A 26,367-nucleotide genomic window follows, 5' to 3' on the forward strand; every position below is an offset into this window, starting at 1 on the left:
CTTACTACCTCTCCTGAGACTTCCTCTGCCCATTCCTTGCACCCTGGCGCTTTGGTGAGGCTGCTTCTACATGCCCACCAGAACGTCCCAATTCAGAAAGGTGCGCAAGGCACTGCACCCAAACTCATGCACACAGCTGGTTCTTGGCCTTGTGTGATGAAGAATGCTCCCATGCAGCAGTAGCAAGGAGTCCTGGATCCTTCCCAGGAGAGACATAATGCATCTGCCAGTCCCACTGAAGCCCCCTGCTGGGGAAGAAGCCACGTGGCTGAACTATGGGTACTCTCTCCTCTGGCCAGATGCCCAGAGACATGCTTCAGCCAAGGTCTGAGCCTTTCATAGGCTCAGGTCTGCTTCACAGCTGAAGCTTTCTGGGCGGCTCTGGAAAATCTGCCAGCGAGGGGAAGCCCTGTTTCAAGCCGAAGAGCGGCACCGTTGCAGAAAAGGAAATGAATAAGCTCTGGGACTCTCGTGAGTTTTTTTCTGTAGTAGCTGCTGCTTGTGGGTGGGAAAGGGACATGTAGGAAGCATCCCTGTACTTGTACCCACCAGTTCGAGTCTGCCCTCTCGTGCAACTGGGGGCAGGTTTGCTCCATCACCTGCATGTGAGCTGGCATCAAACGCCCCATTTCCTCCCCGTCTTCTTGGAAGACTTACATGCTCTGCACCCACCTTCAACCCGGATCCGAAGCACCGTCGTGTTGGAGAGCAGGCGCTGGAACTGGAAAGCTGACAGCATAGGCTGTATCCCTTCCTCTGCCTCGTGAAGCCTGTGAGAGGACAGCCCAGAATGGGAAACAGACAAAGAACCAGGCCAAAGCATCCACAGAGGTTTACCCACCTAATTAAATGTGTGTCATCTGCCCTCTGCTTGCTTCCTTTCCAGATCTCAGCCCCTGACCCTTTGGGGGGCTATTTACACCACCCACCATTAGACGGATCTCCCTGGTGTCAGCCAACAGTGGCCAGAGTTAATTGAGCCGCCCTGAAGTGCATTGAAGAGCCCTGTGTGTCGAATTCTTTAACTGGCCCTCCTCACTCAATGATTGTGCTGGCTATATCCATGCTGCACAGAGCGAGCGCCTGGTTTGATACAGTAGAACTCCCAAGGAAGCTTTGCACCAGTGTCAGGATGTGCCCCCGAGGTGCCCCACTGGTACCAGTCTTGGTGCACTCCTAGAGCCCTTGCTGGTCACATGGGACTGGTGGCTGGTAGCCCCATACAGTGGTCTGGGCATGGGGCTCTGAGGGTCCCAAGTGGCCGAGTCTTGAACTTTGTGAGTTTTAAGTGCCTTGGTGCCTTTGCTTAATTCCAAAGGCCTCGGTGCTGTCCCATGTGGGTTGGTTCTGGAAGGAGAAGTGGGTGGTCTCCCCCCACTGGCAGTGTTCCCATGATGGGGCAGTGCTTTTCATAGGGCTGTGAAGCCAAAAGGCTCAATTCATCATAGGGACAGCTGGAGAAACATAGAAACAGAGCGAGTAAGAAGGGGCCTCCCGGGCCATCTAGTCTGACCTCCGGCACAAGCCGGCTCTGCTCACGACATGCCCACCATATGGATGTCCAGCCTATCCTTGAACACCCGCACCGATGGGGCCTCAACCACCTCCCCTGGAAGCCCATTCCACACCCTCGGGGTCCCAACTGTCAGGAAGTGCTTCCTGGCATCCAAACGAAACCTGGGTTCCCTGAGCTTGGCTCCGTTGGAGCGCGTCCTGCCTTCCTCTGCAGGGGAGAACAGGTCTCTGCCCACCTCCGTGTGACTGGTAGAAAGACACACACCTGAATGACATTGTGTGTTCTTCACAGTTGCTGCCATTTCTGTCCCCTCCTGAGTTCAGGAACTTTGCAGACATGGAAAGGCCGCCCCCCTCCAAAACCAGCCAGATGGGATGAGCAGGTGTGTCTGCCACTGTGGGTTCCGTGCGGACAATCACGGAGAGGAGCTGTCCGTAGCTGAGGCGCTGGTCATGCAGAAACATCTCTGAGTCAGGAGGGAGAAGAGGAAACAGAAAAGTGAGCCCCTGGTGATATTTTCAGGAGGCTGGGGGCTTAAGTGGGCCAGTTCCACCTAATCACTGGGAAAGGGTAAGGTTGTGCAAGCTGGCCTAGTGTGAACTCTTTGCAGGGGGAGGCTAGTGACTCCTAAGTCAGTGCAGCTCTTCATCCATTCCAGCTTTTATTTTGAGCTTTCCAGGAGTTACAGAAGAGGGCGAGCCTGCTTCCAGGCTGAATACTCCGAGAAGCTCCAACAGTGGCTTTCCTTGCCTCCCCAGATTTGGCTATGGAGATCAGCATCCTTGACCCTTGGAAAAGAGAAGCCAATTATGTGAGCTGTCTTGAGTTCTTTGAAAGGGATATAAATACAAGAAATAAATAACGGGGCCCAGTTGTTTTGCGTAAAGGCAGCTTATGGTAATGCATGCGCTTTCATAGCTGTGCTGTAAAGAATGTCTGATACAATTTTAACGAAAACAGAATCCATCTCACAGGGGTGTGAGAGGACCGAGTGGGAGCTTGTGGGTTTGCTGCTCCGACTGTGGGATGGCCAGGTGTGGCAGGCTGACGGTGAGTCCTCCACTTACCTTGGAACCTGTTTATCTGGGCTGGACAGTCCTTCCAAAAGGCGATTGGCATGTGTAAACTAGGACACTGGGCCACCTCCTCCCAGTCTTGGTGGGAAGTGGGCACAGTGCTGCCGTCGGGGATGCCCCTTTGGGCGAAAGCTGGGAGCCCACCATTCAGGGTGTGTGAGGAGTCATCCTGGGAAGTGGTAGGTGATGGGGACAGTGATTTATCCCCTTGGGGGCGGGGGCAATGCCGTGGCCTCCTGAAGTTGCCCTGGGCAGCAGGCAGAAGTTCATCTGCAGCTCAGCCTGTCCTGCAGCCAGGACTCCGAAGGCCAAGCCCCTTGTAGCCGGTGTGGAAAGCGCTGCACCAGCTGCCTCTCGGAGGTCCGAAATGCACCTTGCAGGGGAGCGGAAGGGGTATGCTGGGGGGTGGGGGGATGAAGGCCCAGGGTGGGTGTTTACACTGCTTCCTGTCTGCCTCCCAACCCCATTTCCTCTCCCTCGCCATGCTTTATTTAGTTGGCCACAAACGGCTGTCTAGAAAAATAAGCTGGGCAAGGGTGCAGCAGTGGGGCAGGTTGGGCTGCCGAGGCACCTTGTCTGGGCACGGGATGAGTGGGACCCCTGAGGTCGGGGCTTCAGTGCGTCAAGGGTGGGGCCCCCGACTTGCAAAGTCAGTTTAAAGTTTAAAATGTAGCAGTGAGCCTCTCTTTTTATGGGGCAGACAGATTTGTTCCTGACTTGCACATCAGGAAAATAGAAGCAGATGGGGCCTGGGTTGCGTGCACAGCTGAGAGGACTTGGTGACATGACTCACAAGTAAAGTTCCTCCCCATTCCCACAAAATGCCACGAACTGCAAGGACAAAAGTCGCCTGTCCACAGAGGTGGGTGTACTCAACAGCAATCTACAAAGTCATCTTTGGGAAGAAATGAGACCCTTCCTGTTTGCAGGCATGCCATACCTGGGGCTAAAAAGTCTGCTGTTCCCTCTGCATCTTGCTCCAGGGCGATCTCTCCTCTGGCCCAGTGCAGAGTGACTGCTTTTCCATCAGCAGCTTCCGCTCTCCAGCCATTAAGTCCTGGTTCACATGGTTTTGTGCAAAGGCACAGAGGGCGAGAGAGAGAGAGAGAGAGAGAGAGAGAGAGAGAGAGAGAGAGAGAGAGAGAGAGAGAGAGAACACGTGAGCAAGCAGCCAGCAGTGGGGTTTTGCTCCCTGGCACACCCAGGGTGGGAGGGGGAAAGAGGGGGGCTGGCCATGGGTGGGAAGGTTGGGGGTGGGCTGATGCGAAATGTGGTCTGCACTGAGCAAAGGGGAGGGGAGTTGTGGGTCTGTGTGTGTTTCGGGTGTGGTGTGCATGTGAATGAGTCTGAGGTGGTGATTCTGAAGCGGGGAGAGATGAGTTGCTGGAGCAAGAGGACCTCATTGGCCGGGTTAGGAGGCAATGGGATCAGCCCTTTTGTGGCAGTGCCCTTCCAGCTTCAAACTGCCCCCCGCCCCCCCAGAGAATTGGTTCCAAGAGCCCTGGGAGAAAGACACTGGAGCAAGGGAGAAACAGCAGGGCCTGATCCAGAAGGGCTGTCCTTACTTTTAGCACTGTCCCTTCTTGGAATCGACGTGCTTTTTCCTCTTCCCTCCCCATTCCCTTTCCTCAGCTGTCATTTTTAAAATTGTAAGCCTCAGGTTAGGGATGGTTTTGTTTACTGATTGGTTGTAATCCACAATGGAAGCCTTTATTCCCCTCTATTTGGCTAAAGAATAGGACAAAATATTTTGCAGCAATGAATATTCTCAAAGATCCAGATGTGTTCACATGGAAACTAGCTATCAACCACAGTAGAACTTGAAAGCGTCATTAGCAATGCATTTGCTTGGTAGAGAGAACAGCATCTGACTGCCTTTCCCCCGATTCTCCAGCGGAAGAATCACTAAACCACTATTCCTCCACAGCCCAGTGAGATGAGCCAGTGGTGTGAATCGAACCTCATGGAGAACTGATGAAATTGTACCTTTAACTACATCTCAGAATGGGACGCAAAGACACCACAATTATCCAAACACAGTAAAATTTTGCCCTTAAGTGGCCAGGCTGAAGTCATTTCACAAGCTAAGCAATTACACAAAATAAAGGCCAGCTCCGATGCAATGCCAGTGAACGCATTAAAATTGTGACAATTCCCATTATTTTTTAAATGCAGTCACTGCAGATTTTATTAAGATGGTGCTTTGACTCATCCCTACATTTTCACAAAGCACACACCCTGTTGTGTCAGGATTGGACCATTGCCTTAACCTGTGAGAAATTCAAACGGCCACTCAGGGAATAATTTTAACATGGGTGTCCTGGCCTGCTGGCGTGCATGTGAGGCGGATGGGTTGTGTAGTGTCTTTCTGGGACCTCTCTGCAGAGGGAGAGATTTCACAGCTGCTGTCCCAGCCCTGTTGGATTCCTGGCTGCCCAACAGCTCCAAGCTAGGTTTGCAAAACGGTCTTGGCCCAGGGGCAGAAAAACTGCAAGCCCAGGGTGGGACTGGAGGAGAGTGTGAGAGCAAAAGCTTCTCTCCCTAACAAATTCACATGGGGCCACCAGCTGTGATTTCTCGCTTTCCCAACTGGACCAACAGAATGTCTGCTCCAGAGCGAAGAATTAAATTTCAAAGGCAGATGAGCACAGCTGCCTCTTCTCCCTGGTTTCTCTGCAGGATAGATTCTTCAACCAGGCACCTTTTAGATGTCCCGGACAACCCACTTGCCACAGTGAAATGCCCAGTGGGAGCAGTGCTGCTTCATCACAGAAAAAAATTTCACTTTGCAGCATTGATATGAGTGACTTCCCTGAGCCACTGAAGGCTCCCTTGGAGTGCAGTTCACCTCCCTTGGCGTTCTCTTTTAGCTTCTCACCAGGAAAAATGTGCATTTCCTCCCATAGGCTAAGGCATGAAGCTGCTGCTTTTTAGTGGGGAGGCACATTTTTGGAACTGTGCTTTTGTGAATGCATAACAAAGACATCTTGAGGATTTTTGCATTTAGGATTGCAAAGGGGACATATTTGTATGTTTTGGGCACATGAGGGGGTGGACATGCTCATGGAGGGCATGTCATGAGCGGAGCTGGGGGCCAGGCTAGATGGCCCGGGAGGATCCTTCTGACTCACTCTCTTTCTATTGTTCATGATCAGCAACCAAATTCCTCCACATCCTGAGTGAAGAGATCAAGTAAAGTCTTTCCCAGCTACCTTGACTGAAGTCGGAGATGATCTCATGGACCCCATATCCTGTAGCTGCTGTGCATGCTCTGGAATGGCCGTAGCAGAAGCAGCTGGTGCAGCCTGAGGGGTGGTGGAGCTGCAGGTTGAAGCTGCCAGGTTGGCACCTGAACAAGAAAAGGTTCTCAGGTGGCCTCATGCAAAAGTCTGGTTTTATTTAGAATCTACTGTTCAAAAATATTATATTTATATCCGCTCCTTCTTCTCCCCTACAAAGAGTCCAACAGTTTATACCAGCTGCATGTTGCTCCCATGAAATGAGTTATGCTGGTAATTGCTGAGGACAAGATTTTGGGATGCTGCTCCACATCACAAGCACTGAGACTTTTATCCTTTTGGGGCCAGTCTGTTCCTGCCCAGCTCCTTTCTCTTCCTGAAGAGTCGAGACGCTTAAAGTGGAGTGAAGACTCATTCTCCTACCACTTCTCAGTCGGTCCCGCCTTGTGCATTGCGGTGCTGGGCAGGCACCAAGGAGCATAAGGTCTGTGGTACAAAGAGGGCCGGTTCTCCACGGGAGTCCGGCTCAGGGTGTGTGGTCTCTTGCGAGGATTTGGCTTGGAGGTGTGTGGTTCATGCTGATGGGCTCAAATTCTTTGTGATGGTGCTGGAATTTCAACTCTGTGTCTTGCACCACTGACCCCACCAATGCTTGCGCTAGAGGTCTAGCTGCTTCTCAGGGTCAGAGTCAAGCTTTTTAATTTGTTTGGATAATACCTAGGAAAGTTTGGCTCTAGCTTGCTGCTGAGACAACACCCTCCTATTGTCCCAGTGGGAGATTTCCAGTTAACTGGGAGCTATCCAAGGTCCTGACCAGGTTGTTTCAGCTTAAAGTGACCCTACCTAGTCACACCTCCTCCTGCCTTAATCTGCCTCCTGTCAAATGCTACTAGCTGTCCCAGGAGCCTCAGCTAAATTCAGAAGAGGACAAAAATCCCCTGCCACAAGGAGCTTAAAGTGCAAAGCAAGCTCCTGGCTGCCATGCCCCGGGCAAATCCTGCACAGGCGTTCCACCCACCTGTTACACAGGTATCCTTCCACCTTCTCTTTGCATGCGCAGTGCCCTGTATTAGGGTCACACGTTCCCACACTGCCAGCTGGATCGCAAGCACAAGGTCTGCGGAAGAGAAGTCGGAGGCAAGCAACCAGTGTGTTGTCATTGGAACTGAGGCACAATTTCCCAAAAGACTTTTTAAAATAGTAACCAGCCCTGGCTCCAGGTTTTGGACAGCCCTTGGACAAGGGACCCTCCACCGGTGAGCGGACCTGCGCACCAGCTGCTCAAGCTCGTTCTCATGAGTGCCATTGCTTGCTTGCATCATGGCTAGAGAACCTGGGAGCAAGAAGGCCATCTGGCCTCCTCCCTTCTGGGCCAGCAGCAAGAGCAAGAGGTGTGGGAATGAGCAGGCTGCCCTGGGGGAGAGGAGAGCACGTCTCAGAGGAGGCTGCTGGGCTGCAGGCCCTGGATTATCGTGCCTCCTCTTCAGGCCAGCTCTGCTCAGGCTGCCTGAGCTACAGAGCCAGGGCAGCAGGAGGCCTCTTCAGACCACCAGCTCTCCTCGTGCCCCACCGTCCTCTCACCTGCAGCCGCCCTCGCTGAAGGAGTGGAATCCGTCTTGGCAGCGCTCGCACTTCCACCCCGTCACTGTGGCTTTGCACGCGCACGTCCCGGTGCTGTCACACTGGGGGTTCAAGGAACCTGAGGAGGCAGAAGCTGGTGGTGAAAGGGGCTGCCTGGGCGGAAGGCCAAGGGGGGGCTCTCCCCTTGCAATGCCCGCAGAAGCGCGCCAGACTCAGGTGACAATAGCGGGGCAGAGCCTCTCTCAGGATGAGGGGTGACTCCCACTTTTGGAGCAGATGCTGGAGGCCCCATTCCAGAGGGGCGTGGCCAAAAGGAAAAGGGGTGTGGCTGCAGGGAAAGGGCCGTGGCCAAAGGAAAGGGGGGGGGCAGACCTCCCAACCTGCCAGCATGTGGTAGCTTAACCCCCTCATTGCCATACCTAAGCCTTAGGAGAGGCATTTGCACCTTCAGAATAGGCATGTGTGTGAGGCCGAGAAGCTGGGAAACCATCTGTCAACGAGTGGCAGAGGGAAGGGGGGGGAGTGGCTGTGGCTTTGCTGGGGTCCCAGGAGGGGCAGACGAAACCTGCAGGGTGGGGTCCAGCAAGTTGTGATTGGCCAAGAGATCCTGCTGTTGGAGGCTGCCCTGCCTGTCACTGAAGACAAGTAGGCCATCCCGAGAGGTTTGTCGGGGATGGGATAGAAAAGCTTTTCATAAATAAGTCCCTGCTCATGAGTCTAGGGGAGTAACTTATATTCTGCAAGGAACTCACCAATGTGCTGCAGGAAAAGCAGGAGAGCAAAGGCAGGAGAGAGAGGTAGCTCCAGCTGGTATGAATCCTCAGGACAGGCGCTTAGGAGCATGGGAAGCTATCCTTGGCCAAGTCCGGCCCACCTGGAGCAGGTTTGCTGGCAACAACCCCCAGAGCTCTCTGCTTTTTCAGGCACAGTTTTCCCAGAGATAGTCGGAGCTGCAGGGGATCGGGCAGGGACCTTCTCCAGGCAAAGCGGGAGAGCTGCAGCCCACCCCATGACAGTGGCTGACGCTTTGCGGAGGCTTCAAAGGCAGCCCACCTGCCGGGTTGCAGTTGCACGGCTGGCAGGCTGTCCGGACATCCCAGCGGTAGTAGTTCTGGCGGCAGCGCTCGCAGTGCGGCCCAGCTGTGTGATCCCGGCAGTTCCGGCAGTGGCCGCCGTGCCCCGTGCGCCGGTACAGCTCCCAGTCGTAGTGGCACTCCTCTGAGCGGCCGCTGCAGTTGCACGCTGGGTAGAGAGCATGGAGGGCAAGGTCAACAGCAGTATGTGTCGTGGATGGGCCAAGCCACTTGCTGCCTGACATCAGATTGCAATCTCCGTGGGGCAGGGACCTATCTCGGTGTCCTGCAGGCTAAGAGCACACCCTGAAGCCCTAGATAAATTGAGGCGCCAGTGAGCAAAATGTAAAGGAAGCCAACAGGGTGATGATGTTATTTCCCAAGAATTCCTTCCTGAATTTGGAACGGGATTGATCTCTCTGCCAGAGGTGTGTCTGCGGGGCACTTGTCCGTTGCAGCGTTTCTTTCAAGCTTTATAGAAGCAATCCATGGTGGTTAATGGGTTTTGGGGTGGGAGGTTGGCACCGTGGATACCTGTGATACAGCTCAGAAGAAAAGATGTCAGAGAGGAGGCCACCCCTGGCCGTCTTCGGTCTCATTCAGCAGATTGTTATTCGGTTTGGGCGTTCGGAGATGGTGTTGCAGGTGCAACAACTGAGAATCTGCATTCACTCTATTGAATCATGCCTCAGAGGCAAGGACCCCCCCACCCCATATCTCTGATATTTGGACCACCTTAGTGGGCTGCTGTGAAAATTTGGAACTGCTTTGGAGCCTTGGAAGACTTGTAGGGGTGCATTTGTGACCTATTTAGCACCCCTCAACCCTCCATAAATGAGAAATATCAGGCAGAAAGGGCATGGGAGGTGGGGAGGGCTAGTCATGTGATGGACAGTTCTTATTACCAATCACAGAATGATTTTATAAGGGCTCTCTTTTCGAGGGGATGCCGGTGATGCTGTTGCAATGTTCAAACACACAATCAAGGACTGAGTATGCGTTGAGTGTGGGTTGTTGAACTGTGGGTTGTGGCTGAACCATGGGTAATCTGAAGTCTGAACCCAGCTGTGCCAAGAAGCCACGGCTTGTGAATCACAAGCAACCCATGAAGAGGTTTGTTGCTGGACTGTGACCTGTGGATTGTTGTCCATGATGATCTTGGCTGAGTTCAGACAGTGCAACAACCCATGTTTCATGGGTCAATGACAACCCATGCTCAACCCTACTGTTTTGTCGGAACCCAGTGAAGGTGTTACTTACGGAGGCACTCGTTGGCCGACTCGGCAGTGCCTCGAGCCCAGGGGCGGTCCTGATAGAATGGCTGGCAGGAGTCGCAGTCTGCCCCGGTGGTGTTGTGTTGGCAGAGACACACCAGCTGATCGTCTTCATTTGGGATGCATTCGCTGGCGTGGCCATTACACTTGCACCTGGGAGAGCCACCAAGAGGTTAAGACCCACTCTTTCAGTTGTGGAGCTTGTCCTATAAAGCAGGACCCCTCTAAAGCGGGGCGGCGGCTCTCAGTCTTGTATTGTCTTATTACTGCTGCCACTAAGTTCAAGCACTGGGGGGGGGGGGGTGTAACTTAGTGGGAGAAAGTCTGCTTTACATGGTTAACGTTCTCAGGTTCAGGCCCTGGGGATCTCCAGGTGGGGTGACAGAAAGCTGGTGGCTAAAATCCTGGGGAAGTGCTACCAATCCATGTGGGGTTTCTACTATGGTAGATCAGAGCTTCTTTTGGTCCTTGGGCTTGGTGCCCTTCCGGAGAAGCTCTCCGGGGCCACACGGCAGCGGTGTGAGGGCCTGAAGCAACATGGCGACGGTGAAATGCCAAAAAGAGCAGGGCTGTTTGAATGTAACCTTCTCTCCGACAGTAATTCAGCAATCTCAATTGATTTAGAATGGGTGGGGAGAGAATTGCAGCAACTCCTGAAACCAGAAAAAGATGGGTGGTTGGGGGAAGGGGGTTTGGCCATCTGGGGAGCATCTGAGGGCTGGACTGGGGAGCCTGGATTTGGCCCCTGATCCTGAGGTTCTGCACCCTGAGTGCAGGCAGGATAAAGCTGAGAAGGACCGTGGGTCTGGCTGAGGGCAAGACAGCTTCCTGTGCCCATGGATAGGTTTTGGAATTGATATTGGTATGACCGGATGCAAGGCAATGCAAACTTTTATATTTTATATTTTATATGCATGATTATTTATTATGTTGGAAGCTGTCCCAAGGCTTATGCGACTGGGACGGCATATAAAAACTCCAAATAAATAAATAAACAAACAAACAAAACTTGCATCCGTAACCTAAATGGAAAAATGTGTGTTGGGCTACAGCCGTCTCTTCAGAGGTTGCTTTGGTCAGGATGATTGTCTTTGTGTGTTCTTTAACCCACTGCTCTGTGGATGAGGGGGTGAAGCAAGTGTATCCGTTATGCCGGTTTTCATCAATCTGGTGCCCTCCAGATGTTCCGGACTGCAATGCCATCAGCCTGGCCAGCGGAGGCAACGGCCACCTTGCTGGGAGCTGTGCCCTGAAGCATCTATAGCCAAAAAACCTTCTCCAGTTTGACACCATCCAGATGTTTAGGACAACATCTCCCAGCATTCCAAGGTCCCGTTTCCACGTGGGGGGAGAAGGAGAGAGAACAGGTTAGGGAGCACTGGATTTTGCTGCGGTGAGATGTTATTTTACACCTCCCCCATCCAAAATGAGCGGATGTGGAAAACGAGATAAAAGGGAACACGTGGGAAGGAAAGTTGGAGAGGTGGAATGTATATCAAGCTGCATGGCAGTTTTGTCCATCCTTCTATGGAAGTCACCCTGACCCCTCGACCCAGAGCTCCCTGCGTGGGGCAGCTGTGACGTCACTGCCTCTGAGGGTGGCCTGCTTGGAAGAGAACAAGCTGCAGCCATCTGGAGCAGGAGAGATGGATGCATTCAGTGTGGTGCTGATTGGGTGTCTTTACTGATACCCTTCCCATCCTCCTTTTATTTGGTGCATTGTTCCATTTGAGATGGGAGCTTATTATGTTTCACTTCAGCTTTGGGTAGGATTGGCTATAATTCACAAAGTTTTCTGCACTTGGGGAAAAAAGAATTAGAGAGTTTAGAAGATCTATCATGGAAGAAAGAAAAACAAATATGTCCATTCAGATCAAGGTCTTTGAGTCCTTAGATCAGCCTTTTTCAAGCCAGCAACCATGAAACTTTTTGAATTCAGTTTAGTAGTAATGCAAATCGCTGTAGAATGTATACTGTCTGACTTCCAATTTGTGCAAATTATGCTAATTGTGCCCCAGTTGAGCAAAGTTACACAGGTGCATGAGAACTGGGGTTCAGTACATTTTTGATAAGAATTCACTGAATTCCTCATGTTTGGGAAAGAAAGAGCTGCCGATTTATTCTCAGAATGAGGAAAAAGATAAAACTGACTTCAGCCCTGTAGTTAACTTGCAGAGGATCAAAAGCAAAATGGGAAAGCAAGACATTTGGGATTAAGCAACCAGGAAATAGCTTCCCACCCCCTTGTTTCTCCACTGGGAGAAGGCTACGCTTCTTACTTCATTTGCAACACCAAACAAAGCTCCCACAGGGGTGTCTAGCTGTAAAAAAAGTAGAAATGCTGGAGATCATGAAGAATCATAGAATTCCAGAATAGAAGAGTTGGAAGGGGCCACGAAGGCCATCGAGTCCAACCCCCCACTGTTTCAGGATATCATGTTACACCAGGTATTTTTTCCCTTTGTTCCTTGGTGGGGAAGAGAACTGGATGGCGGGAAGAGAGGAGAAGTTCTGCCTGAGCTGATCTCTGTTTAAAGAAGAGGAAGTGTTGGAAAGCATTTCTCAGGTTGGAGCTGGGACTGCAACCAATCCTAGGGTGTCTAGAGTGCGTCTAATGACCACAGTATAGTGCCTTCTGTTAGATGGTGAAAACGTATGCTTCTTCCTTCTAGATATATCTGATTGTATTTTATTACCCTGACTTAGATTCTTCTAAACTTTAATTGTACTATAAGTACACCCTATAATTTAACTGTACTTTTACGGTAGGTTAATTGTATGTTAACTATACCTTATCTCCCCAGTCAGGGATGATGAAGTCCAGAGATAAAGAAATGCTCATATTTGTATCACTGGAAGGGCTTTATATTCACATTGGTGTACCGAACTAAACTCTGATCATGGAGAAGTGTCACCCATATCCTCAGCAGCATTTGTAAGATTTCATTTTATTTAAAACAGGGCACATTCCAGGGACTGTAGGATAAGTTGGACTCCTTCCCCAGGGCCACACTCGGCGGGTTGTAACTTGCCCAGCCGTCCCCACCTTGCTACAGCATGAGTTGGCTAAAGCAGGCCAGGGCGCTTTAAGAGAACCTGCGCCAGTAATTACGGAGGTGGGGCCAACACCCTAAAGGGGCCTACACTCCTGTTTAAGTCTCAGTTTTGCTGCTCCTGGTTGGAGCAAGATAGAGCTCACCCTGTCAGGCGTCCAGCCACAGCACCCCTTAGAGCTGTCTATGGTGCTGATCCCTGCCCGTGTCGCTTACCAGATTTATCTAGAGGCGCACTGAAGAACTGATCCACGACAGGGCCCTGCAAAGCAAGCGGCAGCACAGAGCACCAGCAGAACCTGCTGCCAGAAATGGTGCAGACCTTGGGGAAAAACACCTGAGCGGTGATTCCCTCACCCTTTGCAGCCATGGTGGAAATATCCATTGCAGCTTCCTTTCTGAGGCTGCTGTCCCCGATGCAGGTCATCCAGAGTAAGGAAGCTCAACTGGCTGGGAGGCCTGCCAAGGTCTTATTCGTGGAAAGGGGCGAACGGGAGGCAGAGCCCCTTCTGTCGTTGCGTTTGACCTTCACCCCATGCAGAGCTTTGGCTGGGTGAAGGCTCTGACACGGGGGAGGGAAGCGTGCGGTCCATGGCTGCTCTTCCGAGTCCTGCTACCCATGCAGTGGGATGTCCTTTCTTGCCTTCTTTAGCCCCAGAGGCTCCCAGGGCCCTCCAACAACGTCACCATTTTTCCTCCACTGGCACTGCTTGCTCACAGCCTGCTGCTGGAGAAGCCATGGCAGATGCTCGAGCAAAGCAGGTGGAAAAGCAGCAGCAGGGGTGGCAGCAGAGGCGGGCAGTTCCAGGGTTGGTGATAGGCTCCTCATTGGGATGGGGGGATTGCCCAGCACCCCGGAATGCCTACGCCCTGGCACAAGCCCCGACAGAGCTGGAACCCCACCCACGCTTCCTCTTGCTCCAGGGGATGACTCCCCCCAAACTTTGGCACTGTCCTCCCTTCCTTGTGCTCGCCCTCACGAGTTTCTTACCTGCCCCCCACAGAGAAGTCCGAGATGGCATAGTAGTACGACTGCAGAACATGGGGGTCCTTGAAGATGTCATCCCCAAAAGTGTTGAGCCGGTTCAGAGAGATGAGAAGATCCGTGCTGGTCACCCATTCCTGCAGAGGGAGAAGAACGTTGCTGGGCAGTGAAGAGGTGGGGCTAAGTGAGCTATTGCAAGGACTATGGGAACCACCCTGCCTCCTCGGCAGGGGGAAAAAGTGGGATGTAAAAGCATAAGAGCTTGCCAGGTGAAAGCGCCACACCTGACCTGGAAGGAGTTAAAGCACAGGTGATGAGCCTCTTTCCGTTCTTGGGTTGAATTCCATGTTGGAGCAGCTCTCAGGAGGCGGCATTCTGGTGATGGCACCAAAAAAATGGCATAATTTACCTTGAGCTCTTACTGCAGTCAGTCTATCCAAGATGAGTGCTTCAACCTTCTAGAATGGGGAAAAACTGTGCCAAAGTTGGAAAGGTCTTTTTGAGAAGGCAAGACTCCCTGGAGAATACAATTATGGTAGGGAAAACTCAAGCCCAAAGATGAGAAGGATCAATTTTATGAAGGAAGCCACAGACTTGAGTTTGCAAGAGTTGAGCAGGGCTGTCAGGAAATCTGGGAAAGCTCCTGTTCATTAGATCACCATACATGACCGGAAAAGATTTTTCGGCACCTAACAGACAAATAGATTTAAGGAATTAGAGCTGATAGGCAGAGTGCCTGAAGAACTATGTATGGAGGTTCGCAACATTGTACAAGAGGTAGCAATGAAAACCATCCCAAAGAAAAAGAAATGCAAGAAAGCAAAATAGCTGTCTGAGGAAGCTTTACAAATGGCTGAGGAACGAAGGAACGCAAAAGGCAAGGGAGAAAAGGAAAGATACACCCAACTGAATGCAGAATTCCAGAGAATAGCTAGAAGAGATAAGAATGCCTTCTTAAATGAACAGTGCGAAGAAATAGAAGAAAACAATAGAATAGGGAGGACCAGAGATCTCTTCAAGAAAATTGGAGATATGAAGGGAATGTTTCATGCAAAGATGGGCATGATAAAGGACCAAAATGGCAGGGACCTAACAGAGGCAGAAGAGATTAAAAAGAGGTGGCAAGATTACACAGAGGAACTATACAAGAAAGAGCTTAACGTCCCTGATAACCACGAAGGAGTGGTCACTGACCTTGAGCCAGACATCCTGGAATGTAAAGTCTAATGGGCCTTAGGAAGTCTGAGCAACAACAAAGCTAGTGGAGGCGAGAGTATTCCAGCTGAGCTATTCAAAATCCAAAAAGATGATGCAGTAAAAGTGCTACACTCAGTATGCCAGCAAATTTGGAAAACTCAGCAGTGGCCACAGGATTGGAAAAGGTCAGTTTACATTCCCATCCCAAAGAAGGGCAATGCCAAAAAATGTTCAGACTACCACACCATTGCACTCATTTCACATGCTAGCACAGTTTTGCTCAAAATCCTACGAGCTAGGCTCCAGCAGTATGTGGATCGAGAACTACCAGAAGTACAGGCAGGATTTCGAAGAGGGAGAGGAACTAGAGATCAAATTGCCAACATACACTGGATCATGGAGAAAGCTAGGGAGTTCCAGAAAAACATCTACTTCTGCTTCATTGACTATGCTAAAGCCTTTGATTGTGTGGATCACATCAAATTGTGGCAAGTTCTTAAGGAGATGGGAGTACCAGACCATCTTATTTGTCTCTTGAGAAACCTATATGCGGGTCAAGAAGCAACAGTGAGAACTGGACACGGAACCACTGATTGGTTCAAAATTGAGAAAGGAGTTCGGCAAGGCTGTATACTGTCGCCCTGCCTATTTAACTTATATGCAGAGCACTTCATGCAAGAAGCTGGGCTAGATGAATCACCAGTTGGAATTAAGATTGCTGGGAGAAATATCAACAACCTCAGGTATGCAGATGATACCACTCTCGTGGCAGAAAGTGAAGAGGAACTAAAGAGCCTCTTGATGCGGGTGAAGGAGGAGAGCGCAAAAGTTGGCTTGAAACTCAACATTAAGAAAACTGAGCTCATGGCATCCGGTCCTATCACTTTCTGGTAAATAGATGGGGAAGAAATGGAGGTAGTGGCAAATTTTATCTTCCTGGGCTTCAAGATCACCGCAGACGGGGACTGCTGCCAAGAAATTAAAAGACGCTTGCTCCTGGGGAGGAAAGCTATGGCAAATCTAGACTGCATACTAAAAAGCAGAGACCTCACCCTGCTGACAAAAGTGCGTATAGTCAAGGCTATGGTTTTCCCAGTTGCAATGTATGGCTGTGAAAGCTGGACCATAAGGAAGGCTGAGCGCCAAAGGATTGAGGCCTTTGAATAGTGGTGCTGGAGGAGACTCCTGCGAGTCCCTTGGACTGCAAGACAATAAAACCAGTCAGTCCTAGAGGAGATCAACCCTGACTGCTGTTTAGAAGGCCAGATCCTGAAAATGAAACTCAAATACTTTGGCCACCGATTGAGGAGGAAGGACTCACTGCAGAAGAGCCTAATGCAGGGAACAATTGATGGCAACAGGAGAAGGGGACGGCAGAGGAGGAGGTGGCTGGATGGAGTCACTGAAGCAGTCAGCGTGAGCTTAAGTGGACTCCGGGGGATGATGGAGGACGGGAAGGCCTGGAGGAATGTTGTCCATGGGGTCAAGATGGGTCGGACGTGACTTCGCAACTAACAACAACAGCAAGCAGAAATAGAGTTGGGAAACTACCAAACAATTCCTGGTGGGGGAAAGGGGAAGCGTGTCGGGCTCTCTGGGGATCGTTGAGGGCTGGATTGTGTCCCCAGCCCTGAGGTTCTGCAGCCCTGATTTATAGCCATCCCAAGCCAGGGCACCAAGAAGCGGCTGGGCCAGCAAGGCCAAGAGAGTCTGCCTGGCCCTCTACTGTTAAGTGTCCGTTCATCCATGCTGAGGCTTGTACCTGGAGAGCAGAGCTCTGGTCGAAACTGTAGGCACTCGGCCGGCCTTCTAGGGTGGAGAAGGCCACGTTGCCCCCACTCAGGGGGGAGATGTCACTGAACTCATCCGTGCAGAAGGCCACCTGTTCATCTTCCCCAGGCCGAAGGAACTGGCGCTCTGGTCTGCCGTAGGTCTTCCTGCACGAAGCACTGTAGTATTGGTATGGGATCCAGGGGCCGTCGGCTCGGCTCCGCTTATAGATGGCAAAACTTTCTGGGCGGCTGGTGTGAAATTTCAACCTCACGTAGGTGATTTCATAGGATTTTCCTAAAGAAGGAAGAGAGAAAGCAAAGGAAGACACGTTTGGAATCTTTCCCTGCAAGTTTTTTTTTTTTTAATGGTACAGCTGGTCACTTGACTTACGAAGGGCCCAATCCTATGCATGTTTAAACAGAAAAAAGGCCATGTTGGTTAGTTTGTGATGGAATTTTCACGGAAATATTGCATTTTTTCTGGGTGTTTCCCTAGTATGAACATTCATGTTGACTTTTGAAAAACAAGTGTTAGGTTTTATTGGAAAACTCCATTGCAAAGGTCAGTGCAGATTTCAAAGGACAACCTCATGTCAGTTGACGTGCTAGTGCAAAAATATTACCATAATTCAGGGAAAGAATGGGCAAATGTGTCAATTTTGGGTTGTTTCCAGTTCGTAGTTTTGCAGTCTTCAGTTCAGTTTATTGAGAACTCGAGAGGAAAGCTTGCATGGAAACCCCTCTTCATTTTGTGCACATCTGTCTTACCACATGCATTTTGCAAGTTGCTATGTCTAACATGAAGGCATCTTTTTATGAGCAATTTTTTTTATATATAATGCATTTCTGAAGTTTCATCTCCCATGTATGCATGTATATATCCATCTTCCCCTAATGTAGACACTGGTTGGATTGGCAGATTTCATTGCACAATGGCAAAACAAACAAAACCACACACGCACACAAAACAACAACTGAGTTTCAACTTACATATTGGTGTGAAATTCAGCATGTGAATCAAACAAATCTCTCTCCCTTGCATAAGGTAAAGGTAAAGGTTTCCCCTTCATGTGAAGTCCAGTCACGCCTGACTCTAGGGGGCGGTGCTCCTCTCTGTTTCCTTGCCGAGGGAGCCAGCGTTTGTCCGCAGACAGTCTCTGTGGTCATGTGGCCGGCATTAGACACCAAGGTGCATGGAACGCTGTTACCTGCCCACCAAAGTGGTACCTTTTTATCTACGTACATTTGCATGCTTTCTAACTGCAAGGTGGGCAGGAGCTGGGACGGAGCAACGGGAACTCACCCCGTTGTGCAGACTCGAACCAGCGACCTTTCGATCAACCAGCCCAGCAGCACAGCGGTTTAACCCACTGTGCCACCTGCAGTCCTGCTCCCAATTTTTTAGTCCATTTGACCTTTTCTTTGAATTTTGGAGCTCCCCTTTATACTTGTGTGGCTCAGTCTTAAGTAGAGCTATTCGGATGTAAGGACCTTGTGAGCACATTATCCCCAGGAAGAAGCTTCATCTTCTGTGACTGTCGCCTCCTGACTTTGTTTAGCAGGGCATGGAACAGGTTGGAGGGCCAGCTCCAGTCTTGGGAATGCCTTCCGAGGAAGGGCAGAAATGCTGCGCTCATAGGCCCTCCTCTGCCTTCCCAGCTGGTACAGTCCTTTCTGCATCAGCTGGGCTCCAAGGATGGAAAACCAGCCCCGGGGTTGGTGCAGAGGGTGTAGTTCAAGGAATCCTGCCTGTACCAAGCTGGGGGATACTGGGAATTGTAGGACGTTTTTCTGTCCAAACAGGCATAGAGTTGTACCCTTGTGCTGCAACGCTGTACCAGCTTACCTAGAAATAGGCTGAATTTATTTGAGCGTCATAGAATATTAGAGTAGTAGAATTAGAGGGGGCCATGAAGGCCATCTAGTCCAACCCCTGTTCTTGCAGGACACCATGTGACACCATCCCACTCAGAGGGCTGCCCAGTTTCTTTTTGAATCCCTCCAGTGTGGGAAAGCCCACCACCTCTCCAGGCAGCTGGTCCCACTGCCGTATGGCTCTGACAGTGAGGAAGCTTTTCCTGATGTCCAACCTGAATCTGGGTTGTTGCAACTGGAGTTGATTATTCCATTTTATTTATTTATTTATTTATTTTTCAATTTATATCCTGCCTTTTTCCTACAAAGGGCTCAAGGCAGCTTACATCTCCTCCTCCATCTTATCCCCACAACAACCCTGTGAGGTAGGTTGGGCTGAGAGTCTGTGACTGGCCCAAAGTCACCCAGTTGGCTTCATGGCTGAGCAGGGACTCAAACCCGGCTCGCTGGAGTCCCAGTCCCATGCTCTTAACCACTGTGCCACACTGCCTCTCCATGTCCTACTTATGTCTGAACAGGCGGGATTGCATGGGTAAATATTAAAAAGCCTTATGGACTGCATGGAAAAAAATGGTTTCATTTGGAATTGGACTTTTAGTTTGGGTTCTTCTGGGACAGAATTTCATGGTCAGGGTGCCAGCGCTAAGTAGTCCCCGTTCTGGGATCCCAGCGACATACTCATGGTGGAGGGGGTTGTGGGGGCACACGGAAGGGTGTCTGAAGATGATCATATCGGTGGATCCTTTCTTTCAGATGTGCTGCTTCCTAAAAGCCTGTTTAGGAAGTTGTAGGGGAAAAAACTGATAGGCAGCTGGTACAATCGCTGCAAGAGAGGACAAAAAAGTGTCCGGCAGAAAGCAAGATAGCTGCTGCATTTTGCACTGGATGCAGTTTCCCCAAGAGTCAAGCAATGCTGACTTTCACTGGGAGGAGGATGGAATGGATTGCCACGAATCTTGACTAGCAGTCCACCAAACTACAACAGAAACTTACAGCTCCTGCTCTGGTCTTCTAAAAAAGCTTCCTTTTCTTAGGCAGCATCTTGTACTCTTGTAATAAAAAACAGGCAAATCTCCTTTCCCGTCGATCTCTTGGATCTAAAATTGAATGTTTATGTCTCCTCGTCTGTCTTCTTCCTTAGACCAACAAACAAATGTGTTTTATCCAAAGAAAACAGTGCAAGCAGTCCTGCTCTAGGGAAGTTCTCTGCCGGAAAAACATTAAACAGGCAGTCCAAACAAATTAATGTGGCTAGAATCAGAATGGCATTAGAAAAAATGCCTGGCCCTTAGGGAATGCTGCCTTCTGAGGATTGCCAGCCAAAGTCCCACACAAATTTCCAGAGAATTCTTAAGTTGTACGTTATAAGATGCTCGCACATCCTAATTTGTTTAGGGTGCTGGCAGGAATGCAAAAGCCTTGCTGTCACCAGCTGCTGGGGAACATGGGTCATGTGTGTTTCTTTCCTGTGGGCAGCTGGCTGCTCCCTGTGGCCCTGAATCAGATGGTCCCTTGGCCCAATCCAGCAGGGCATACCTTACTTTCTTGCAGCTGAGCCCTGACACGTTTATCACCGCTTTATTAGATATATTTATAGCTAGCCTGTCCTGCAAGGAACCCAAGCTCGACATAAGCCTCTTCCTCTCCAGTTTATCCTCACAACAGCCCTGTGAGGTAGGTTAGGCAGAGAGTCAGCACCTGGCCCAGAGCCACGGAGGGAATGCCACGGCTGAGTGGGGACTTGAACCTTGGCTGGCCAAGTCCCGCTCAGCACCCCACCCACCTTGGTTCATTCCCTGCTTTATTTATCCGCCTGTTTATTGAGGAGGCTGCCAGGCAGATGGGAGCTGCCATTTTAATTTCCCACAATCCCATTGACACAGCATCACTCTGGGGCATTATGGTGACTGGTGAGGGCAGCTGCCAGAACCAGCTACCTGGCACGGTGCTGGACCTCCTTGGTCAGCTGAACGGGTGCAGTGGTGCCCATTTCAACACTTAAGAGCAGAAGCTGTCTGGAGTGGATGATGGTTTGGATTTTTTAAACCATGAAACTCATCGCATTTAATGGTCAGACACAAGGGGAGCAATCCAATGAGAAATCTGCTTTTGCCATCCAGAAACTATTACGACGAAAAATACAACACAATTAGGCAATGTCATCTGAGGGCTGAAACGGCAATGAATCCAAACTGTTGGAAAAAGGCGATTATTCTGGGACTAAGTGGAGAGGGGAAAAGCACACACCAAACACAAAGGCTTAATTGCACCCAGATGAATAATGTCTGCAACGGAGCCGTGAGAGCATTCGGTGTGCATGTGTGTGAGAGAGTTTTCCAGCAGCTACCGCAAGGGGAGACATCAACATCTGTCATGGATCAGCCATGATGGAGACAAGCAAGAAAAAATCCATCTGGCTAGGCGGTGGAAATACTGCATATGTTTTACAGCATATCCAGAGAGTGAATATCCAGAGAGCAGGCAATGGGATGGAGACCCCTGCAACTGTTTGGCAGGGCTCTGGAATCCAGGATGCCTCTGTTTGGAGGTCAGTCGATGTGCCCTGACCCAGCCGTGGCCAGACGGGGGAAACGGCAAGGTGACCAGTGAGGATCTGAGCTTTGGTGAACATCTGCCAGAATCTGGTTTGCATTATGGAATGTTGTGGTGAGCCGCTGGAGGCAGAGAAGGAAGACAGAGGGAAGTTGCATTGAATGAGGGGCTTTTCTTATCTGGGCTTTTGGCTGCAGACACACCTTTCCGCCATGAGTTTCTCTCCTCCAGGGATGAGGAAACCCTTTCAGGACCGGGCCAGGTTCCCTCTTGGAGAATTTGCACATATTCTGCAGACGTGCAGCCTTTTCCCATTAATTTTCGGTACTTTTCCACATATGTTGCCATAGGGACATATGAAAACTGAGAAACACCAACCAAAAATGCTCACCCCCCCCATAAAACATAAAATGGTCTCTTTTGCACAAATCAGAAATTGTGCAAATCTGAAATTGCATTTCTTGTGTCAATTCGTGCAAAATGTCCCAAACACAAGGATTCGTGCAAATGGCAAAGTTGTGCAAATTGTACACATGTGTGCAAATTCTGCAAGAGCACCTTTTCATTAGCATTTCTTCAAAATGCACAAAACACAGGGAAATCCCCCAATCCAGCCCACTTCTGATTCTTGAGTCAGAAATGAGCAGGTACTGTGGAGCTCAGACGATCCAGATTTCTGGGGTTGGTACATGGCCTTCCTGGCGCAGTGTTCCCGGACTCTTGTGGTGAAAGCTTTGGGTATACCTTCTGGAGACTCTGGGTTCAGCTTCTGGATGGGAGGGGAGTGCCTGGCTATCGATGTGTGAGGCATCTGGTTTGCATGTGGGACGTCATTGGACTTCCTCAGCTCGGCCCACTGGACCCAGGCCCGCTTCCTCTCTGCCCTTTGTGGAGTCAGGCATCTGGCAGGAAGCACGTTAGAGCTTCCGCACCTGCGACTTGAGGCCTGGCGTACTGCACGTAAAGAATCAGGTGCATGGCAGACTTTGCGCAAAGAAGCCATCGGGATTCTGGGGTGTTTGTAAACTTGATCTTGGCGCAGCTTACTTTCCGGGCAGGGTTGAGCGCAAGATTAGGGCAAATGGAAGAGGTAGATTCTGCCCTGTTCTTTGTGTCCCCATGCTGGTCCCCCATTGAAAGGGGGTGGTGGAGTCCATTCCACCCCGAGGCAGAACTTTTCAGAACTATCCATGGGGTATAACCCTGTTCCCCAAATAGGGGCAATGAACCTGCAGGGCCAGAAGACTGGGGAGAAAACGAATATCTTTGTGCACCTCCCGCTCTTCATGGGAGGCACATCGTTCTACAAGTGCGGAAGCTTCCAGGCACCTTAAGTTAGGCTGAAGAGAGTTTCTAGGCCAATTAAAAGTCTCCCGTCTCTGGCCAGACTTATGGGCCTCATCACACTGGTCTGAACCTTAGCATCAGTCGTAGAGGAGGTTGCTTAAACTGCAAGCACTCCTTTCAGAAATGAACAAAAGCGGAGTTTTGTTCCAGTGATCTGCCTGTTTGCAGTGGTTACCAGAAAAAAGCCCGATCCTTGTCTTACCACATCATGACGTGCAGAAAGTTCCTTTGGCAGCAACAGATCCTTCCCCCAGGACACAGGACAATGCCAAGAGGGAAAAAACAACACATGCCTGGTTTAGCGGAGGTGTCGGAGCCTGGAAGGGGGCGGGTGGGAGCTACAGCCCCTCTCCGTGTCACCTTTCATCCTAAGCAGGAAGCCCTATCCAAACTTCCTTCAATTTGGAACAGATGTCCACAGATTCACAGGAGGCTGGGAAAGGGGCAACCTCTCAGAGACAGGCTGTTCTGACTTTCCTTGGCCTGGAGAGCCCTCGTCTCCCTAGAGACTCTGTGGCCATTGCCTGAACCTCCTGTCCCCTTTTCCTCCCAGTTTTACCACCTGGATCCACTGGGAAGGTCAATGGTGCAGGCTGCACTCAGAGACCTCCAGAGAATTCCCATCTTCGGGATAAGTGGACAAGATTGTGATGGGTTATTTGTTGAGCACCCAGTGGCGGTTCTCCTGTAAGTGCCCAGAGCTGTCTCAGGAGGGGAGCTGATAAAAAGGGTAATGAAACTGTTCAAAGCTGGCCGAGGGCCAGGATCTTTTATGGAGCAAAAAAAACAAAAGCAACTTAGGAAACCTCTGGAAAGAAAAGGGCGATGCATCGTGTTTGAAACCACCCCAAAGGGATGGGGAAATATATTAAGGATTTCTGTTTTCTTTTTGGCTAGTGACAGACATTATCTGATGGGGCATCATATCATCCTGCCTTGTTCTCAGTGGGGGACTAGTTGATTTATGTATAACAAGAGATGTTCGTGATCCAAGCAGGGGTCTGAATAGTCTCCTTTTAGTCCCAACAGGAAGCCCACAAGAGAATGTGAGTGGAGCAGCACCATAATGCCCATGTTCGCCAGCAACCGGTATATGCAGGCACAGTGCCTCCCGTGGTCTTTCAGAGCTCACTCTTGTGTATGTTACAAAGGGAAAGAGTCCCCAGACTTGCAGGATCCTCCACTTGTGAGACTTCTCTTCCTTCTAAACATGCGTAGGATTGCAATCTCTTTGTCTTATCTGCTGTATTTATTAAGCTGCCCCGTTGCTCAGTTTTCTGCGAAATGCACCTTGCAAAATCCTTGCAACATTCAAATACCTCATACAAAGCAGAATCTGAAGCAGTTCCTAGACAGAGGCAAACAGGAGTTCAAGGCTCTTGCATTTATCTCTTTCTTCCAACCAGATCAGGAAAGTTCCTGTGACTGCCCCTCCGATTTTTCCTCATCACAATCCTAGGTGGTCTCAGGCTGAGAGACAATGACGGGCCCAAGTTTTAACTGCCTGCCCCCCCACGCAGTAACCTGCTCATAAGCCATTTCTACAGATTAAAACCAGCCCTTTAAATAAGGCTTGCAAATAGGCTGTAAGACAAAGCGGTGGACAAATTACAGGCTTAATAAGCTCAAAATTCCTAGTCTTGGATATTAAACTTGCAGTCGCGTTCTGAACTAACTGCACGGTGAGAGCCGGTTGCAAAGGAAGCCACATGTCCGCACTGCAACAGCCTACTTGAAAAGTTACTCATAAATCTGGCTCCAGGATTAAGTGCTCCTCCGACATGGAACCCACCAAGTCCCCCCTCATTTGGAAGAGGCACAACAAACAAACCGAGAATTATCTACGTCAGCAGCTGATCTTCATGTGTAAGGTGGGCATTTTGTTTATTCTTATTACCATCCACCCCTTTTCCTGCAGGGAACGCCAGGGGGCTTCTCTTCTCCTTTTATTCTCACAAAACCCCTGTGAGGTACACTGGCCTGAGAGTCAGTGACTGCACAAAGTTGTCCAGTGGGAACTACAACCCAAATCTCCCACACTCAAACCATCACACCGGCTGTGGAAATGCTCACTTGCTGGCAGGGAATCTTACACTGGTCTTGGGGCCACAGCAAATGCCCAAGCGTACTAAACTCTGGTGCTAGGCCTTTTACCAAAGGCCAAGCCATCTTCATCCTGAAAACATCTGTCTGCCTGCATTTCATCTTCTTAACCTGTGCATGCATGTGAAGACTTATTTTTAAAAAAGTCAACCATATTCTCTTTTCTGAAGAAAAGTGATCTTTCCAGCGACCTCGCAACACTTCCTTCCAAGTAACAAAACAAAATGGAAACAACTTTGAGATGTTGGGGTGAGTGATGACATTAATTTCATTTGCATTTTAAGAGGGCCCGGTCTAATGCACACTTTCTAAATGAATACATGGGCTCAAATGCAATTATCCATTGTTGTTTTTCTTGTTAGATTTTTGAGATGCAGTTCCCTGATCAAAAACTGCATCAATATGTATCCATTATGAGACACTGTGCATAGAATTCGTACATTAAATAGCATACAAATAGCATACAAAAAGGGATACTTAACAAAGAAATGTATATGGTAGGGGAAATGGCATCCAAATGCACATGAATTTTCATGCGTGTGAAAGAGCCCAGAAATGTACATGGGTTTCAGGAGGGCTTCAGAACTCAAGAAGTTCACCTACTGGGGTCTAAACAGCTGTGGGCTTAGAAAATAAGAAAGCTGCACAAAGTAAGACAGAGATTGGTTCATTCCTGCCAAAGCTTCCTTAACCCCTCTTGAAGGGAGTGGAACTCAGCTGAGTGGAACTCAGTGCACTTACCCAAGCGGAGGGTGATGTTGACAGAATTGGGGTACTGAACCCCGAAGGCCATAGACTGGCTTTGCCACCAGGTGGGTTCCTCCTGGCTGTGGAAGTCTGTCAGGTAGGTGGCATTGTGGTGGAGCGCCGCGTCGCTGGCGTCGCAGCGGTGGCACAGAGAGGTGGAGTCCCTGGTGCCCATCTGGAGGCAGAAATCCTCTGGTGGGGAGCCACAAGTGTTTGACACCTGAGCTGGCCTCCCGAACGCGGTGTTCTCAAAGATGGGCATGCAGCGCTGAGGGCGCCCTTCTGTGTCGTAGCAGGAGTCCATGGCCCCCATGGACAGGTGCAGGTCCAGAAGCACCAGGGCCAACGACGAGAGGAGCAGAGTCATGGTCACAGGTCTCCGAGGATCTGCCGAAATGCCCGCGCTCAGTCCCGGCCTCCAGAGACACGCATGAGGCCCACCTCCTCCGCCTCCTCGGAGAGGAATCCTCCTTCAGATCAGATCTCCTCTCTCCCAGTTCCATCTTGTGGACGGAGAGGGAAATGGTTCTCAGAGACGAATTTTCAGCTGAGAGCACCGGCCTTTCCCACAGTCCACTGTAGGAGACCACATGGCCTGGCTCAGGGAGCGGAAGACAGAGGGAATGTACCGGACAAGTATTTACATAATTAGTCCAGGAATTGATAGAATGCTTTCTGCATACATCACTCGATCTGGGCTAGCCCATATGAATCTTCTTCCCAAAATTATTTGACAGTTATTGTGAACCGCCCGAGACATCTGTGATGGGATGATATACACAGTTTTAAATAAATACATAAATGAATAAATAGCATTATTGCATTTGATTCATTGATGATGTCTCTTTCTTATTTTCATAAAAATGTAGAATATAGGAAAAGGGAAAGGATTCCAAGGGATCTTGCACTAATATTATATATAATATCAAGCTCAAAAATTTCACAAAAATTCAGTAATTGTTATCTCTTCTTCACT

General features: G+C 50.0%; 1 protein-coding gene across 1 annotated transcript in view; it reads right to left on the minus strand.

The window, feature by feature from the left end:
- The window catches only part of LAMC3 (laminin subunit gamma 3), a 52,034-nt gene extending 26,276 nt beyond the window's left edge, over positions 1-25,758 (minus strand). Inside the window, exons 1-10 of the mRNA XM_044439711.1 lie at positions 25,386-25,758; positions 16,757-17,061; positions 13,804-13,934; positions 9,746-9,912; positions 8,466-8,654; positions 7,413-7,530; positions 6,850-6,948; positions 5,805-5,941; positions 1,781-1,982; positions 673-770 (exon numbers count right to left, since the gene is read on the minus strand). Of these exons, the coding sequence (XP_044295646.1) occupies positions 673-770; positions 1,781-1,982; positions 5,805-5,941; positions 6,850-6,948; positions 7,413-7,530; positions 8,466-8,654; positions 9,746-9,912; positions 13,804-13,934; positions 16,757-17,061; positions 25,386-25,758 (1,819 nt within the window). The remainder of the gene's footprint in view (positions 1-672; positions 771-1,780; positions 1,983-5,804; positions 5,942-6,849; positions 6,949-7,412; positions 7,531-8,465; positions 8,655-9,745; positions 9,913-13,803; positions 13,935-16,756; positions 17,062-25,385) is intronic.
- Between the last annotated feature and the right edge of the window lie 609 nt (positions 25,759-26,367).

Source organism: Varanus komodoensis, unplaced genomic scaffold, assembly GCF_004798865.1.
Source record: "Varanus komodoensis strain SLA01 unplaced genomic scaffold, ASM479886v1 scaffold36, whole genome shotgun sequence".
Classification (NCBI taxonomy): domain Eukaryota; kingdom Metazoa; phylum Chordata; class Lepidosauria; order Squamata; family Varanidae; genus Varanus; species Varanus komodoensis.